Source organism: Enhydra lutris, unplaced genomic scaffold (genome assembly GCF_002288905.1).
Source record: "Enhydra lutris kenyoni isolate GAN:26980312 unplaced genomic scaffold, ASM228890v2 scaffoldscaffold87, whole genome shotgun sequence".
NCBI classification, from domain to species: domain Eukaryota; kingdom Metazoa; phylum Chordata; class Mammalia; order Carnivora; family Mustelidae; genus Enhydra; species Enhydra lutris.
In genome coordinates this window covers 758,362-777,883 of record NW_019154171.1, presented here as the reverse complement: position 1 = coordinate 777,883, position 19,522 = coordinate 758,362, and the positions used below count along the sequence as shown (strand labels likewise).

Genomic DNA, 19,522 nt, shown 5'->3' with positions numbered 1-19,522 from the left:
TCAATTAGCCAAGGTTAGGACATCTTTTTTTTAAAGATGTTATTTGTTTGGGGCACCTGGGTGGCTCAGTGGGTTAAAGCCTCTGCCTTTGGCTCAGGTCATGATCCCAAGGTCCTGGGATTGAGTCCCACATCGGGCTCTCTGCACAGTAGGGAGCCTGCTTCTCTCTCTCTCTCCCTGCCTGCATCTCTGCCTACTTGTGATCTCTGTCTGTCAAATAAAATCTTTTAAAAAAAAGATTTTATTTATTTGAAAGAGAGACAACAGGCAGGGAGGAGGGACAGAGGGAGAGGGAGAAGGAGGCCCTTTTTTTGATATGATTGTCTGTTTTGTGTGTGTTGAGTTTGAGGAGTTCTTTATAGATCCTGGGTATCAATCTTTTGTCTGTACTGTCATTTGCAAATATCTTCTCCCATTCCGTGGGTTGCCTCTTTGTTTTATTGACTGTTTCCTTTGCAGTGCAGAAGCTTTTGATTTTGATGAAGTCCCAATAGTTCATTTTCGCTTTTGTTTCCTTTGCCTTTGGAGACATATCTTGAAAGAAGTTGCTGTGGCTGATGTCGAAGAGGTTACTGCCTATATTCTCCTCTAGGATTCTGATGGATATTTACCCCAAAGATACAGATGTAGTGAAAAGAAGGGCCATCTGTACCCCAATGTTTATAGCAGCAATGGCCACGGTCGCCAAACTGTGGAAAGAACCAAGATGCCCTTCAACGGACGAATGGATAAGGAAGATGTGGTCCATATACACTATGGAGTATTATGCCTCCATCAGAAAGGATGAATACCCAACTTTTGTAGCAACATGGGCGGGACTGGAAGAGATTATGCTGAATGAAATAAGTAAAGCAGAGAGAGTCAATTATCATATGGTTTCACTTATTTGTGGAGCATAACAAATAGCATGGAGGACAAGGGGAGTTAGAGAGGAGAAGGAAGTTGAGGGAAATTGGAAGGGGAGGTGAACCATGAGAGACTATGGACTCTGAAAAACAATCTGAGGGTTTTGAAGGGGTGGGGTGTGGGAGGTTGGGGGAACCAGGTGGTGGGTATTGGAGAGGGCATGGATTACATGGAGCACTGGGTGTGGTGCAAAAACTGAATACTGTTACGCTGAAAATAAATTTAAAATTTTTTTTAAAAAGAGAATAAATATTTTAAAAAAAAAAAAAAGAACAGCAAATAAAGCCTAAATCTATCAGGAGAAGAGTAATAAGATCAGAGCAGAAAGCAATGATACAGAAATCAAAACAAAACAGTAGAACAGATCAATGAAACTAGAAGCTGGTTCCTTGAAAGAATTAATAAAATCAATAAACCCCTAGCCAGACTTATCAAAAATAAAAGAGAAAGGACCCAAATAAATAAAATCATAATGAAAGAGGAGAGATCTCAACTAACACCACGGAAAGAGAAACAATTATAAAAGAATATTATAAGCAATTATATGCCACAAAATTAGGCAATCTGGAAAAAGTGGATACATTCCTGGAACATGTAACCTACCAAAACTGAAACATGAAGAAATAGAAAATCTGAACAGACCCATAGGCAGCAAAGAAACTGAAGCAATAATCAAAAATTTCCCAAAAACAGGAGTCTAGGACCAGATGGCCTCCCAGCAGAATTATACTAAATATTTAAAGAATATTTAATACTTATTTTTCTAAAACTGTTCCAAAAAATAGAAATGGAGGAAAACTTCCAAACTCGTTCTATGAGGCCGCATTACCTTGGTCCCAAAACCAAAGACTCCACCAAAAAGGAGAATTACAGACCAATAATCCCTGATGAACATGAATGCAAAAACTCTCACCAAGATACTAGCTAATAGGATCCAACAGTGCATTAAAAGTATCATTCACCATGACCAAGTAATCTGGGTTATATGTGCCCCACTAAGTGGGATTTATTCCTGGGTTGCAAGGGTGGTTCACAGCCACAAATAAATCAATTTGATACAACACATTAATAAAAGAATGGACAAGAACCATATGATTGTCTCAATAGATAAAGAAAAGGCATTTGACAAAATACAACATCCTTTCTTTTTTAAAAAAGATTTTATGTATTTATTTGATAGATCACAAGTAGACAGAGAGGCAGGCAGAGAGAGAGAGAGAGAGAGGAGGAAGCAGGCTCCCCATGGAGCAGAGAGCCTGATGTGGGGCTCGATCCCAGGACCCTGGGATCATGACGTGAGCTGAAGGGAGAAGCTTTAACCCACTGAGCCACCCAGGTGCCCCCCAGCATCCTTTCTCGATAAAAACTCTCTGCAGTGTAAGGAAAGAGGGACCATACCTCAAAATCATAAAAGCCATATATGAAAGACTCACAGCAAATATCCTCAATGGGGAAAAACTGAGAGCTTTTCCCCTAAGCTTAGGAAAATGAAATGGATGTCCACTCTTACCACTGTTGTTTACCATAGTACTGGAAATTCTACATCAGCAATCAGACAACAAAAGGAAATAAAAGACATCCGAATCACCAAAGAAGTCAAACTTTCACTCTTCACAGAGGACATGATGTTTTTTGTAGAAAACCCAAAATACTCCATCCAAAAATTGCTAGAACTCATACAGGATTTCAGCAAATTGGCAGGATATAAAATCAATACACAGAATTCACTTGCATTTCTATACACTAACAATGAAGCAGAAAAAAAGGAAATCAAGGAATTGACCCAGTATACAATTGCACCAAAAACCATAAGATACCTAGGCATAAATATAACCAAAAAGGTAAAGGATCTGTGCCCTGAAAACAATAGAACACTTTTGAAGGAAATTGAGGAAGACACAAAGAAATGAAAAACATTCCATGCTTGTGGGTTGGTAGAACAAACCTTGTTAAAATGTCTATGCTACCCAGAGCAATCTACACATTCAATGCAATCCCTATCAAAATACCACTGGTATTTTTCACAGACCTGGAACAAACAATCCTAAAATTTGCATGGAACCACGGAAGAACTATCTCCCCCCATCAAATAGCCAAAGTAATGTTGAAAAAGAAAACTAGAGCTAGTAGCTTCACAATTCCAAACTTTAAGCTGTATTACAAAGCTGTAATCATAAGGACAGTATGGTACTGGCACAAAAACAGACACATAGATTAGTAGAACGGAATAGAAACCCCAGAAATGGACCTTTAACTCTAGAGCCAACTAATCTTCAACAAGGCAGGAAAGAATATTTGATGGAAAAAAGACAACCTCTTCAACAAATGGTTTTGGGAAAATTGGACAGCCACATGCAGCAGAATGATAATGGACCACTTTCTTACACCATACACAAAAATAAACTTAAAGTGGATGAAAAATGTAAATGTGAGACAGGAATCCATCAAAATCTTAGAAGAGAACACAAGGAGTAACGTCTTTGACCTCAGCCACAGCAACTTCTTTCTAGACACATCTCCAAAGACAAGGGAAACAAAAGCAAAAATGAACTATTGGAACTTCAAGATAAAAGCTTTTGCACAGCAAGAGAAATAGCCAAAAAAAACTAAAAGGCTCCACAAATAAATGAAACCATATTTGTGGAGCATAAGAAATAACACAGAGGACAGGGGGAGATGAAGAAGAGAAGGGAGTTGGGGGAAATTGGAAGGGGAGACAAACCATGAGACACTATGGACTCTGAAAAACAATCTGAGGGTTTTGGAGGGGTGGGTGGAGGGAAGTTGGGTGAGCCTGGTGGTGAGTATTATGGAGGGTATGTATTGCATGGAGTACTGGGTGTGGTACATAAACAATGAATTCTGGAACACGAAAAGAAATTTAAAAAATAAATAAAAATTAAAAAAAAACTAAAAGGCAACCTATGGAATGGGAGAAAATATTTGCAAACGACCTATAAGATAAAAGACTAGTACCAAAATCTATAAAGAACTTATCAAAAAAAAAAGAACTTATCAAACTCAACACAGAAAAAAACAAATAATCCAGTCAAGAAATGAACAGAAGACATGAACATACCTTTCTCCAAAGAAGACATACAAATGGCCAACAGAGAGATGACTGGGTGCCTCAGTTGGTTAAGTGTCTGTCTTAGGCTCAGGTCATGATCCCTGGTTCAGGCTCCTTGCTCAAAAGGGACTCTGCTTTTCCCTCTGCCCCTCCCCTGCTCATTCTCATTCTCTTTCTTTCTCTCTTTCTCTTTCCTGAATAACTTATATTCTCTCATTCTCTCTGTCAAATAAACAAATAAAATCTTAAAAAAAAAAAAAAGGTCCAACAGACCCATGAAAAAATGCGCCACACCACTCTGCATCAGGAAAATACAAATCAAAACCACAATGAGTATCTCATTTTGTATCCTCTCACACCAGTCAGTATTGCTAAAATTAATAAGTCAGGAAACAACAGATGTTGGTGAGGATGCAGAGAAAGGGGAACCCTCTTACACTGTTGGTGGGAATGAAAGCTGGTGCAGCCACTCTGGAAGACAGTATGGAGGTTCCTCAAAAAGTTGAAAGTAGAGCTTTTTATTGAAATTGAAATACTATTACCACAAAGATACAGATGTAGTGATCCAAAGGGGCACATGCACCCCAATGTTTATGACAGCAATGTCCACAATAGCCAAACAATGGAAAGAGCCCAAATGTCCATCGAAAGATAAATGGAGAAAGAAGAAGCAGTGTATATAGACAATGGAATATTAATTGGCTATCAAAAAAAGAATGAAATCTTGCCATTTGCAGTGATGTGGATGGAGCTAGAGGGAATTATGCTAAGCAAAATAAGTCAGAGAAAGACAAGTATGAAATGATTTCACTCACACGTGGAATTTAAGAAACAAAACAGATGATCTTATGGGAAGGGATGGAAAAGTACAATAAGAGAAAAATAGAGAGGGAAACAAACCATAAGAGACTCTTAACTATAGGGAACATAGTGAGGGTTGCTAGAGAGGAGGTGGGAGGAGAAAAGGGGTAATTAGTTGATGAGCATTAAGGAGGGCACTTGAAGTAGTGAGCACTGGGTGTTAAATGCAACTGATGAATGACTAAATTCTAGCTCTGAAACAAATAATGTAGTATATGTTAATTGAATTTTCAGAAATTATTAAAAAGAATCTAAGGGTATCCTTAATGAGCCATATCAACGAATTAATTTTCTGGTTTCTTCTCAACAGTTTGCTTTTTGTTTCTGTCAGTGTAGAAGCCATGTTGAACTGACTTCTCTTCAGGACTTTTATTACCTTTAACATGGCTGCTGAGAGGGAGGGAAAAATTTTTTCTGAATGGTTATTAATACAGCTATTGACTTGGGATGGGCAAGAAGGCAAAGAAGTAGGAGACCCTGTTTTAACCAGTCCCTAAAGTGAGCTAAATATCTACCAGAACACTCTGAACACCCATGAAATCAGCCTGAGATGTAAGATTATACACTTCTGGATCTCTATGGGGGAAAAATATCATCAGTGGAGAGATAAAGTAGAGTGGGAATGCTCAAACTGATATCAGAGGATAAACAGAAGGGGGAGGGAGCCACCAGAAGAAACAATTGGAAAGTAATACCCCAATATGAAAGTGCCCTGTGATTGGGGACCAGCATTAACTTGGAGTCCGATTAAAAGCACTCAAAAAGAGCAAAAGATCTTAAGGGGTAACTGGTGGAATCGGGTGGTCATGGGTATGGGCCTAAGCCCACGGTCCCAGGACGGTCACCATCAACAACTGCCCATGCCAGAGAGAGTCGAGCGGGGCCTCCTGTCTGTGGTCCCTGGGCCCGTGGCTTTCCACTGCTTGCACCACTGCTCGGGCTGGATGCACTCCCACCTGTGCCTGAAAGAGCCTAATGTGGGCACCAGCCAGCAGTCTCTAGGCCTGCAGCATTCCATGACCTGCATGACTGTGGGGTCTTAATGCACCCAGCTTGTGCCTGAGAGAAACCAGCATGGAATCTGGTCAGGGACCGTAGGCCCATACCTTCTGCTACCTGCACAGCTGTCCGGTGTGAGTGCACCCAGCGTTGGCCTGGACGCCAGACAGCAGTCCCCACAATGGCAGCCACTGGAATTGCCCCCATCCCAACCAAAATTGCTTGGGCTTTAGTAGCATAGGGGTGCAGAGACAAGTGGGGCCTCGGGTGACCACTGGGATGGTGGCTGGGGGTGTGCACCACCTGTGGGAGTTTGCAGTGTTCAATGGAGTTTGCAGAGGGGGAGTCTGTGTGTTCTGGACCACACAGAAGGGAGCACACTGAGGCTTCTCTCTGAGGTGGAGGTCTGGGTGCAGACAGTTTATTTTCCACTAAACTCCCAAAAAGCCACAAAAAGCCGCCAAAGAACAAAAATCTCCAAAGAAACAAAAGCCTGAAAAACTGGTTTCCACAAAGTCCAGCCCCTTGATAGGAGGCAGAGCAACTCAGCCCAAGCAAGACTGACTGAAAAACAGTGTGGCACACCCCTCCCCCAGAAGACAAGCCAAATGAACAAGAAGACAACAACCACAGGGTCTCCATAAAACTGTAAATCCCAACATCAAGGGAAAATAATATATTAAGCTCCTGGTATTGCCCTAAAACCTGTATATTTCATAGATACGACTTCTCTTTCTTTCTTCCTTCCTTCCTTTCTTTCTTTCTTTCTCTTTCTTTCTTTCTCTTTCTTTCTTTAAATTCGATCTCATGATTCTTGTTCTTTTAATTTTCTTAACCTACTTACCATTACAAATAGAGGTTTTAATACTTTTAACTTTTTAACTTGACCTTTTTTATACATATACCTGTTTCTTTTTCTTTCTTTCTTTTTTTAATATACATATAGATATAAGCTTCAAGGTAATACTTTTCCTCTATTCAATACTACCCCTATATACAAACCAGTTTTAATTTCCCTATATCTCTGGAAAGTTGAGTCCTTTAACAAAGATAACAAGATACACCCAGGAAGGACCAAAATAACCTTCCTCACCCACATCAAGGGTTTATAACCAACCTCCCATCTAATTCTTCTGTCATTGTTTCTGTGTATTTGTTTTTGTTCTGTGCTATATTAATCTTATTCTTGGGGTTCATTTTGGCTAGTTTTTTTTCTTATCTTTTACTTTTGATGGTCTTTTTTATCGTTTTTGATTATATACTTCATAAATCTTACTTCTGGGGCTCATTTTAACTGGGTTTTCTTTTCTCTCTCTTTTTTTCTTTTATCTTTCTTTTTGGTAGTGACTTCCAATTGCTCTGAAACTTTCCAGGGTGCACCTTGCCTGGATCGTAGTTGATATATTCAGTTGTACATCCCCTCAACCACCTCTCACCAAAATGACTAGGAGGAGGAACACCGAACAGAGGAAAAATTCAGAGACTGTGCCCTCTGCCACAGAACTATTGGATATGGACATAAATGGTATATTGGAAAGGGAATTTAGGGTAACAATTATCCAGGCAATGGCTAGGTTGGAGAAGACCATTAATGACAACATAGAATCTCTAAGGGCAGAAGTGAAGGATGATCTGACAGAAGTTAAAAATGCTATCAAGGAGATCCAATCTAATTTAAATACTCTAACAGCTAGGGTAACTGAGGCAGAAGATAGAATTAGTGATCTAGAAGACAAACTGATAGAAAAGAAGCATCAGAAGGAGGCCTGGAACAAACACCTTAGAAGCCATGAAAAAAGAATTAGGGAAATAAATGATACCATGAAAAGTTTCAACGTCAGAATTATTGGGATCCCTGAGGGGGTGGATAGAGAAGACTAGAAGATATAGTTGAACAAATTCTGGATGAAAATTTCCCCAACTTGGGGAATGAAATAAGTGTTCCTGTTCTAGGAGCAGAAAGGACACCCCCCAAGATCAACAAGTCTAGAAAGACATCCAGACACTTAATTGTGAAATTCACGAATCATAATTTTAGACAGGAAGTCTTAAGGGAGATAAGGGGAAGAGATTCCTTACGTACAGAGGGAGGACCATCAGAATAACATCAGACCTGTCCAGAGAAACCCAGCAAGCCAGAAGGGGCTGGCAAGACATATTCAGGGCACTAAATGAGAAGAACATGCAGCCAAGAATACATTATGCAGCAAGGTTGACATTCAAAATGGATGGAGAGATAAAGCTTCCAAGACCAGCAAGGTTTAAAAGAGCATGTGACCACCAAGCCAGCACTACAAGAAACAGTAAGGAGGGGTTCTATAAAAGAAGAAAGAACCCAAGAGTGACATAGAACAGAAATTTACAGAGACTATCTATAGAAACAAGGACTTCACGGGCAACATGATGTCAATAAAAAACTTATCTTTCAATAATCACTCTCAATGTGAATGGCTTAAATGCTCCCATAAAACAGCACAGGGTTGCAGACTGAATAAAACGACAAGAACTGTCCATGTCCTGTCTACAGGAGACACATTTGGAACCTAAAGCTACATCCAGAATGAAAATGAAGGGATGGAAAAGCATCTTAAATGCCAATGAGCCTCAAAAGAAAGTTGGGGTAGTGATTCTCAAATCAGATAAATTAGATTTTAAGCTAAAGATTGTAATCAGAGATACAGAAGGACATTACATCATTCTTCAAGGGTCTATCCACCAAGAAGATCTTACGATTATAAATATTTATGCCTCCAATATGGAAGCAACAACCTATAAAAGCCAACTGTAATCAAAATAGTCATATTGATATGAATACATTAATTGTAGGTGATCTTAACACATCATTCTCAATAATAGATCATCCAAGCAGAAAATCAATAAAGAAACAAGAGCTTTGAATGACACTTTGGACCAGATGGACCTCATAGATATATACAACAGAATACTCATTCTTCTCAAGTACACAGGGAACTTTCTCCAGAATAGACCACATACTGTGTCACATATCAGGTCTCAACCAATACCAAAGATTGCAATTATTCCCTGCATATTCTCTAATCATAATGCTTTGAAACTGGAACTCAACCACAAGAGAAAGTTTGAAAGAAATTTAAAAACTTGGAAGCTAAAGACCATCATGCTTAAGAATGTTTGGATCAACCAGGAAATCAAAGAAGAACTTCAACAATTCATGGAAACCAATGAGAATGAGGACATTGGTCCAAAACCTATGGAATACAGCAAAGGTGATCCAAGGGGGAAATACATAGTCATCTAAGCCTCGCTCAAAAAAAGTGAAAAAAACAGAATACAGCAGTTCTCTTTACACCTTAAAGAACTGTAAAACCAACAACAAATTAAACCAACCCCACACACGGGAAGGGAAATAATCAAGATTAGAGCAGAGACCAATGAGATAGAAACTAGAGATACAGTAGAGCACATCAATGAAACTAGAAGCTGGTTCATTGAAAGAATCAATAAGATCAATAAACCACTAGCCAAACTAATCCAAAACAAAAGAGAAAGGACCTAAATTAATAAATAATGAATGAAAAGGGAGAGACCACAACTAACACCAAGGAAATAGAAACAATCATCAGAAATTATTATCAACAGTTATATGCCAATAAGTTAAGTAACCTAAAAGAAATGGATGCATTCCTGGAAACCTATAAACTTCCAAGACTGAAACAGGAAGAAACTGACAACCTGAATAGACCAATATCTAATAACAAGATTGAAGCAGTGATCAAAAAACTCCCAAAAAACAAGAGCCCAGGACCTGAGAGATTCCCTGGGGAATTCTACCAAACATTATTTCTTTAAAGAAGAAATAATGTTTATTCTCCTGAAGCTGTTTCAAAAAAAACAGAAAGAGAAGGAAAACTTCCAGACTCTTTTTATGAAGCCAGCATTACCCTGTCCCCAAACCAGGCAAACACCCCATCAAAAAGGAGAATTTCAGACCCATATCCCTGATGAATATGGATGCCAAGATTCTCAACAAGATCCTATCTAATAGGATCCAACAGCACATTAAAAAGATTATCCACCATGACCAGGTGGGATTTATTCATGGGATGCAAGGGTGGTTCAACATTCACAAATCAATCAGTGTGACAGAACAAATCAATAAGAGAAGAGAGAAGAACCACATGGTCCTCTCAATTGATGCAGAAAAAGCATTTGACAAAATACAGCATTCATTCCTGATTAAAACACTTCACAATATAGGGATAGAGGGAACATTCCCAACTTCATCAAATCTATCTATGAAAAACCCACAGCAAATATCATTCTCCATGGGGAAAAGCTGACAACTTTCCCATTGAGATCAGTAACATGACAAGGATTCCCACTCTCCTACTCTTGTTCAAAATAGTACTAGAAATCCTAGCAACAGAAATCAGACAACGAAAAGAAATAAAAGGTATTCAAATTGGCAAAGAAGAAGTCAAACTCTCTCTCTTCGCAGATGACATGATACTTTATATGGAAAAACCCAAAAGACTCCACCCTCAAACTACTAGAACTCATACAGCAATTCAGTAATGTGGCAGGACCCAAAATCAATTTCCCGAAATCAGTTGCTTTCTTACACACTAGCAATGAAAATATAGAAAGCGAAATTAGGGGCGCCTGGGTGGCTCAGTGGGTTAAGCCGCTGCCTTCGGCTCAGGTCATGATCTCAGGGTCCTGGGATCGAGCCCCACATCGGGCTCTCTGCTCAGCAGGAAGCCTGCTTCCCTTCCTCTCTCTCTGCCTGCCTCTCTGCCTACTTGTGATCTCTCTCTGTCAAATAAGTAAATAAAATCTTTAAAAAAAAAAAAAAAAAAGAAAGCGAAATTAGAGAATCGATTCCATTTACTATAGCACCAAGAACTGTAAGATATCTGGGAATAAATCTAACCAAAGAGGAAAAGGATCTGTACTTGAGGAAATACAGAACACTCATGAAAGAAATTGAAGAAGACACAAAAAGATGGAAAAGCATTCCATGCTAATGGATCGGAAGAATAAACATTATTGAAATGTCTATGCTGACTAGAGCAATCTATACTTTCAATGCCATCCTGATCAAAATTCAATTTTTGGCATTTTTCAAAGTGTTGGACCAAACAATCCTAAAATTTGTATGGAACCAGAAAAGACCCTGAATTGCTAAGGAAATGTTGAAAAAGAAAAACAAAGCTGGGGTATCATGTTGCCTGATTTCAAGCTTTACTACAAAGCTGTGATCATCAAGACAGCATAGTACTGGCACAAAAACAGACACATTGACCAGTGGAACAGAGTAGAGAGCCCAGATATGGACTCCGTGTGGTCAAATAATCTTCAACAAAGCAGGAAAAAATATCCAATTGAAGAAAGACAGTCTCTTCAATAAATGGTGCTGGGAAAATTGGACAGCTATGTATAGAAGAATGAAACTCAACCATTCTCTTACACCATACACAAAGATAAACTCAAAATGGATAAAAGACCTCAATGTGAGGGAAGAATCTACCAAAATCCTAGAGGAGAACATGGGCAGTAACCTCTTCAACATCGGCCACAGCAACTTCTTTCAAGACACATCTCCAAAGGCAAAGGAAATAAAAGTGAAAATGAACTTTGGGACTTCATCAAGACCAAAATCTCCTGCACAGCAAAGAAAACACTCGACAAAACAAAGAGGCAACCCACAGAATGGGAGAACATATTTGCTAATGACGCTACAGCCAAAGGGCTGATATCCAAGATCTAGAAAGAACTCCTCAAACTAAACACTCAAAAAACAGATAATCACATCAAAAAAATGTGCGGAAGACATGAACAGACACTTCTCCAAAGAAGACATACAAATGGCTAACAGACACATGAAGAAATATTCATCATTATTAGCCATCAGAGAGATTCAAATCAAAACCACATTGAGATACCACCTTACACCAGTTAGAATGGCCAAAATTAACAAGACAAGAAACAACAAGTGTTGGAGAGGATGTGGAGTAGGAGAACCCTCTTACACTGTTGGTGGGAATGCCAGTTGGTGCAGCTACTTTGGAATATAGTGTGGAGATTCCTCAAAAATTTAAAAATAGAGCTACCCTATAACCCTGCAATTGCACTACTGGGTATTTACCCCCAAAGATACAAATGTAGTGATTCCAATGTTTATAGCATTATTAACTCATTAGCTGAGTTGATAAACATAAAAGATAATAATCCCTCCCTCCATGTGGCCTAAGTGGCCTGTAATATACACAATCCTATGATGCAAATAGGAGGCATTTTAATATGCATTTCAGAGAGATTCAACACTTACACCCTCAGCATCACACTTCAAGTGAACAGCAGAGTGAGAGTGAGAAAATCACGTCCATATTCAGTTTTCTCAAGTAACTTTTACTGGGGCCTGCTAAAACTCATCTTGCATGAGCCAGTTGCCATGATTCAGTGAATATTCCAGTACAGATCAATTCCTACCTAGAATGATGGAAATCTTCCTTTTTAGCAAAAATGTCATTGCAGTGTGATTAAGAAGCAGATCTGAGCCCATCCAGAGCACCTGTATGTTGAAAGACACTTACCTGTGAGCACAAATAAATCTTAGAGAGCTGGCATGAAAGTTACCTCAAATATAATCAGCATGTAGACCCCAGCAAGGATGACCACAGCAATGGTCACTTGTGCTTCTATGCTTGCACGGAGGTACTGATGAGACATCAAAAGAGGAACGGTCTGTGTCTGCTGGAGGGAGGCTCGAATGCTGATAGAAACAGTATCTCTGCAGAATGAAGCAAAGATATTACCATTAGTAAGGGAAACCACACTCTAGTGGACAATTAGTGCTTGCTTCCTTGGTGTCCTTCCCAACGCAAGTCATCCATGGCCATAACCAGAGCCCAAAATGACCTCACAGTGATTTAGCCCAATGTCTGACCTGGCAGATGAGGAGATCTGAGTGCATATGAGCAGTGTAAGATGCAGGCACAGCCTCCCTATGGCCAGATCCATTTGACATAGGCCCCTCAGCCCTCATCTGGCAGTGTCTGCCTTGTGGCAGGTGCCATTCCAACAACTAACAGGGAGGAAGGACTTTCAGATTGGTTCTAGCCATTTAATTTTCTCTCTTCTCATTACACACTGACTGCTTTACCTGCTAACAAATAGAATAGCCAACATTCTCACATGTGGGAGATTCAAAAAAGGGTCATGTGCAACTTGAGAACACGTAGACAGGTTGTCACAGATGGTGGGGAAAATTTCCCAGAACAAGAAGCATCTAAGTAATCAACAGTATGTGGCATGGTGAAACTAAAATACTTTTCTTAAAGTTTAGTCAGTAACTATTCTGAGCTGAACCGTGTCCCCAAAATATAGATGTTGACACCCTAACCCTCAAAACTTCAGAATGTGACTATATTTGGAGAGAGAGTCTTTATAGTTAAAATGAGGTAACTAATGTGGTCCTTAATTCGGTACAGCTAGTGTCCTTACAAGAAAGGATTGGGACACACACACAGAGAGAGAGAGAGAGAGAGAGGTCCACAGAAAAACACGGAAAGAAGCAGCCAAGGAGAGAGTACCTGAAGAGAAAAATCCTGCTGAATCCTTGAGGAAATAAATTTCTACTGTTTGAGTCATACATTCTGTGGTATTTGTTATGGCAGGCATAGCAAACTCATAAAGACATAATATAGAGGGGAATTAAAGAAAGAGAAAGAATCCTAAAATTTCCTGGAATTCCCCATTGTGGAGTTTCATAATATTATGAAATTAAAGCATCAGCTATAAAATACCATTTGCTTCAAAATGAACCCTGCAATCAATCCTCATTTCCTGACGCTCATGGCTATGATGTCCTCCTACATCCTTCATGTTTGTAGTCTATACAGTTAAAGCATTCCACCCAAACCACATAACTGATCTATTTCTGTCAAAATGGGAGTCCCACGGGTCAAATATTGTAAGTGAAAATGTCCAGAGGAGACCTTCTCCCAAGATCCTTGATCACCTGAGACCCACCTGCTCAGTATCTCAAAGGTCCTGCTCACCACCAAGCGCTCACTTCTTCTTGGATTTAAAAATATGGTCCAATTCTGAGTGACCTGTAAAAGTTGAAATGTAATATCAGAGTAAGGCTTTGAACTTGAACCATCACCTGGGATTCAGTGCTATTCAGTGTAGATGTTAGTTTAGAATAAGAAAAGAAGAAAAAGAGGAACAGCAAGGACTTTGTACACAGCTCCCATATCCCTGACACTAGCAATTCCAAGCTGTGCAGAACTGGAAATTTACACAACATAGAGGGCTTTAAGAAAAAAAAAAAAAAAAGAAGAAGAAGAATACAGAAGTACAAATACAGAATTAGTATAAAAGGTACAAAGTTATAGAACTAACTCTGATTTATTATGATAAAAAGATATCACTGTACTTTATATGAGACTTGGGATCTTCTGAGCCCATTGAGGCAATTCATAAGAAATGCATGCTTAGCATTGCTTTCTGCTTGCAAACTGGAGGCATAAAACTCTCCATACCCATGTCATAGGAGCCCATGGCAGGTAGGACCCAAGGATGAAGCTTCCTTTGCTGCAAGCAAACCCAACTCACATGTTCTTGTCCTAAGCAGGGCAGTGGAGAAACCAGCTGAGGGGGGCCAGATATGAGCAGAGAGGGAAGGGCTACCTGGGGTAGCCAAAGGGCCAGGGAAACTTCAACAGGAGGACAGGAGCTTTGCTGCTCACAAATCATAAAGTAAATGAAAATAGGAACTCTGAATTTGGTCAAAGCATAAATGAGAGTCCATACGTTCTCTTAAAACACTTCAGTATTTATAAAGTGTATATGAGAAAAAAATCTATGAATGTTCTTCGTGTTTCTGAGCTGGATTTGTGTGTGAGCACTAGAGCAGAGTAGAGCCCCGTGGACAGGCAGCTATGTCAGCAGGCTGCAGAGTCCCATCTTCCTCCACACAAGGCCCACAGACAGAGCAGGCAGATGTATGCCCACCTTGCCTTTACCAAAAAGGCCTTGCCAGCTGGTTGTACACCGCACATGAGGAAGTGAAGTTTACATCCTAAGACCATGGCCAAGGCAACCAGTTTAGAACACTGGTACTGCACAGACCATCACCCATGAAATGGGACCCTCATTCATAATGAGGCCTTTGCTCTGTGGACTCTGCTTTGCATGACAGGAAAATGCAAGGGGTGCAGTAACCCATCGGATCCTTCATTTTGGATGACATAGTATTGTGCACCAGCAGGATTTCCTTTATTGATTATAATAGGGAAAACCCACGAACTTCGCAAACAAGTCACCATGATAATCCTGAGAAGTCATCAAGGCCAGGACATGGGGTACAGTTGAGGATGCACACAGAGGGCCCAGGACTTGTCTAGGCTCTGGGTCATGGTGACAACACCACTGTTGGCTCTCCTTGCCGTCAAAGGACAGGAGCTAAGGGTTTTTGTCTAGGAGATGCTAGGCACAGAGCCTACCACTTTAGAAACAGAAGCTTTGGGAAACTATGCAAGTCTAGCCAGGGGTTTCCAAACCCAAGGGAACTATGATGTTGAAGTACCTACTATACCAAGGGTAAAGCCCAGGTTTAATTGTGCTTTAACAACAAAAAACTACTTTCAAATATAGAATGTTTCCCCCCAGTAAAATCATCTGAATAAAAAAACTTGCAAACCTGGTTTTACTGAAATGTTTTATAATTGTCTTAAACAAAGGAGAAAAGAGTCAAAGACAAAGCAGAAGATAGGGCTTGTCTAATAATGGTGCCATTGCCTCATGGCTTCCCATCAAATCCATTCAAAAGGAAACTCAATTTATAAAGCAATGAAATGAGTTTTTACAATTCCTTTCAAGTAACTTATAAGTGTAACCTGCTGTGGCCGCCGCCTCCTGGAACCTGGAACATCAGCCTGGGTCACCTCCAGCACAACATGTTCTTCTCTCTCGGTATGACTGGGGCCACCGGCCACCAGGGCCCCTGCCAAATCCACCTGGAGCAATGTGGAGTCCACATGGCTGGAGAGGTTCAAAGCTGAGGCAAAGTCAAGGTGAACCACAGAGCAAGGAAGAGAGGCCTGAAGTCCCCTCACCACCCACACAGTGAGCACCCTCCTTAGAAGTTGCACAGAGAAATACCTATCCAGGCTGTTTCCTCCAACTGTACTGCAGCCCTTGAGCACTCCTTATCTCCTTGCACCTCACTCCTGACATGGAGTTGGTTTTGCAATGTCTGACCGCATGTGTTTCAAATCCTCTGTTTTAACCTCTAAGTGGTATCCCTCATCCTACCATGATCTCTGCTTCCACTCCTTGCAGCCAGCATAGAACTTCTCCCCAAGTTTCTGGACCCACCGTGAGCTAGTAGACAGGATGGCTGCATGAATGAGCAAATACACTGACCCACATCCATGTCCAAATCCTTAGGTGCCAGGTCTCTAGTTTTAGAATGAGAAATCACAAAGAGAATTGAAAATAAGAATTCCAAAGTCATATAAATAAGTGACATGCATTGCAGTGAAAGGAGAGAAATTTCTTCAAAGCATGTGAAGGGCTCTTGATCAGGGAAAAATTATCAGATAAAGAGGGTTTCCCCCCACAAAATATAATTCCATGGCACTTAAGCCCTATTGTAGTCTTCCCCTTAACACCAACATCCTGCATTTGGGTGTTGCACAAAAGTAGGAGCCTGTGCTACCCAGCCCTTCTCTCTCTGGTCTGGGCAAACTCTTGCCTCTGGTTCTGGGGGTCATGACATGGACTCTACACAGCAACTAGCCCATTCATTTTGATCCAGAACCAAAAACTGTTGTAGGTGGAAAAATTAATCTTGAAATAGTCCATGCTTTGTATGAGGTCTCAAAAGTCTTAACAGCACCTCACTGGTTGTAGGAGGATTCAGTAGCCAATTCCTTTACTCTTCCTTAAAAACCTAAAAGAAACAGGCAGTTTATGGAACAGACTTAGGGAAAAGGCAGAATCTCACTGTTGCCAGAGCATACACAAGATTTACTTTGACTATCAAGGGCCAGTGAATGGTTAATCTTTTTTCATTATCTATCTCCTCTAGCAAAATGGACTGGTTTAAAAAACCAATTGTACAAAAGAAATCCTGGTTTAAAAAAAAAAAAAAAAAAGGTGTTTTATCAGCACTGTTGTCCATATGAGAGCCCAGAATGAGCAGGGGTCTCCAGCACTTTGTCGGAAAGCCTCTCCACACACTTATGCTGCTACTTGGGTTCCATCAAGGACAAGTGGAAAACAGAAGTCATGCAAGGCAGGGTGTACCAAGAAAAGGCCCAAAAAGAGAGTGCTGCTTTTGCGAAAATTACTCATGTTCCAGTCTTTCCCCAGGGCAAACACAAGATACAGAGTGGGGAGAAAAATTTCAGTTCAGAAAAGATTCTAGGGACCTTGCAGAAACTCAGGAGATGGAACAGCACCACCTAGAGGCTAATATTGGAAAAGCAGAGGCTTCACCTTCAGATTTTTTTTTCTTTTTTTTAAAGATTTTATTTGTTTACCTGACAGAGAGAGATCACAAGTAGGCAGAGAGGCAGGCAGAGAGAGAGAGGAGGAAGCAGGCTCCCTGCTGAGCAGAGAGTCCGATATTGGGCTCGATCCCAGGACCCTGGGATTACGACCCGAGCCAAAGGCAGAGGCTTTAACCCACTGAGCCACCCAGGCATCCCCTCACCTTCAGATTTAATGAATGTTTGTGGAGTATTTATTACATTCCAAAAAATAAATGAATAAAACGACCTCTGTCCTGGGGGCCAGGGGGGCATCTCATGCCCTGTTAGGGAGACAACCATGTAACAAAGCACCCTATGATTAACCAACCAAATGGAGTACATACAAAATCACATAGACACAGGACAATATGTACTTGCATCATTCCTTTTTTCTGTCTTTCTACATGCCCACCATGCACTTAGGATTCAAAGCCCACTAGGGTGCGCTGGTGTCATCTGTGACTTCAGATCCTAGCAAACAGGAACCTCTCTAACTGAGCCTCACCCTCACAGGCAGCTTCAATCCTGGCTTTCCCCCATGTTGAAATATCTGCCATGTTCCTAACATATAGTCCTCTGCCTTTGCCTCAAATGCCTTCCCCAAATCTGAAGAACTTCTACCATTTTTTGAGTTCTCACTCAAGCTTCCCTCCCCTTAAATCTTTCCTTGTCATCCTTGATTCCAGCAGATCCTCTGGCCTTCTCCAGTGTTCCTCTGTAGATTGGGCTCATGCCATACTACAGTTTGTTTTAGACTTTTCTCCCCTAATGGTCTCACTCCTCAAGAGGAATAACTGTACCTTATTCATTTCGTTACTTCTCCAGAAACTAATGTAGTTCTCACCACATTAGATGCCCCCACAAATACTTGTTTCACCAATACCCTGCCAGATGGGGGCATGAAGAAGTCAGAGAGAAAGCACCTTCTTCTTCTACCCGCATCAAAGTAGTCTACTGCCTTTACCACTACCTCAATCAAAGCCATCTTTCAAGAGCTAACTTGACATGCCTTCCATGAACTTTCTTCCCACTGTGTGAGCTCCCTAGACACCATTCCTTTGAGTTCCTACTTAATCATCTTCCTGTTGTACCTCTAATGAGTGTAACCATTGACTCTTCTCTGGCTGTCCCAGTGTGGGCGGCTGTTTTGGCGGCCTCTGAGTGGTGGGGAGAAAAACAAATGAGTAAAGCACTTCTGAACAACAGGCAATGTGCTGCTATTGGGCATGGAACAAATCCACAAGAGCCTGAAAAGGGGCCTTCATTTCCACCTAGACTGTAGAGTCCTTTTGGGGCTTATGCTTAAGTTTTCTACAGAGCCTGTGTTATGCCAGGTTCAGTTAACACTGGCCAGGACTCCTCCTGGACCAAACTTAAGTCCTCTGAGCCCGGTTTATCAAGAATCCCTTCACTTTTTTTTTTTTTTTTTTGAGAATGCCTTCACTATCCCCAGCCAAGTTCCCTTTGGTAATTTTCCATCCTCCCCCTCACCCTTCTGTAGATTTCCTGTGTATTTGAAGTTGAGTTCAGTCTCTTCCCTATTGCAATAGCCTTGAGTAAAGTCTTCCTTACCTGTTTAACTGATACAATTTTTCTTTGACACAACTTTTGCTTATTTGAACGGAGGTAAGAAAGTCTGTTTCCTTTAGACCCAACTTCTTGATAAAAATGGAAGCAATGTCATCTGATAAAGTATGAAACTTTTAAGATTGATCAATTAACAAAAATAATCTACCTAGTGCTAATATATTTTCTCCAACATTTGGGACCAGATGGATGAAAGATTGCCCTTACTTTCTAGAGTGGTGTTGGCCAATAGAATTTTTTCTGTGGTGATAGAAATGTTTTTATCTGTGCTGTCTGATATGATAGCCACTAATCACATGTGGCTATTAAGCACTTGAAATGTGACTGGTGTGAATGAGGAAGTGAAACTTTAATGTTATTTACTTCATTAATACAAATTTAAATTTTAACAGCCACAGGTGACTAGTGGCTATCATATTGGACAACATAATTATAAGCTTACTACCTAAGGAGCTTAGGATGTAAGAAAGGAAGAACAGAAGGGAACAAAATCCTTTGTTTTCTTTTTACACTTTTAAAACCCAGGGCTACTATGAAGACTGTGATGGAAAAATGAACCGTATGTCAAGAAACA

At 40.5% G+C, this 19,522-nt stretch overlaps 1 protein-coding gene across 1 annotated transcript in view; it reads right to left on the bottom strand.

Moving 5' to 3' along the window:
- LOC111161928 (OCA2 melanosomal transmembrane protein) overlaps nt 1–19,522 on the bottom strand; it is a 469,742-nt gene that overhangs the window by 359,564 nt on the left and 90,656 nt on the right. Inside the window, exons 7-9 of the mRNA XM_022526004.1 lie at nt 15,721–15,881; nt 13,850–13,932; nt 12,455–12,608 (exon numbers count right to left, since the gene is read on the bottom strand). Coding sequence (XP_022381712.1) covers nt 12,455–12,608; nt 13,850–13,932; nt 15,721–15,881 — 398 coding nt within the window. The remainder of the gene's footprint in view (nt 1–12,454; nt 12,609–13,849; nt 13,933–15,720; nt 15,882–19,522) is intronic.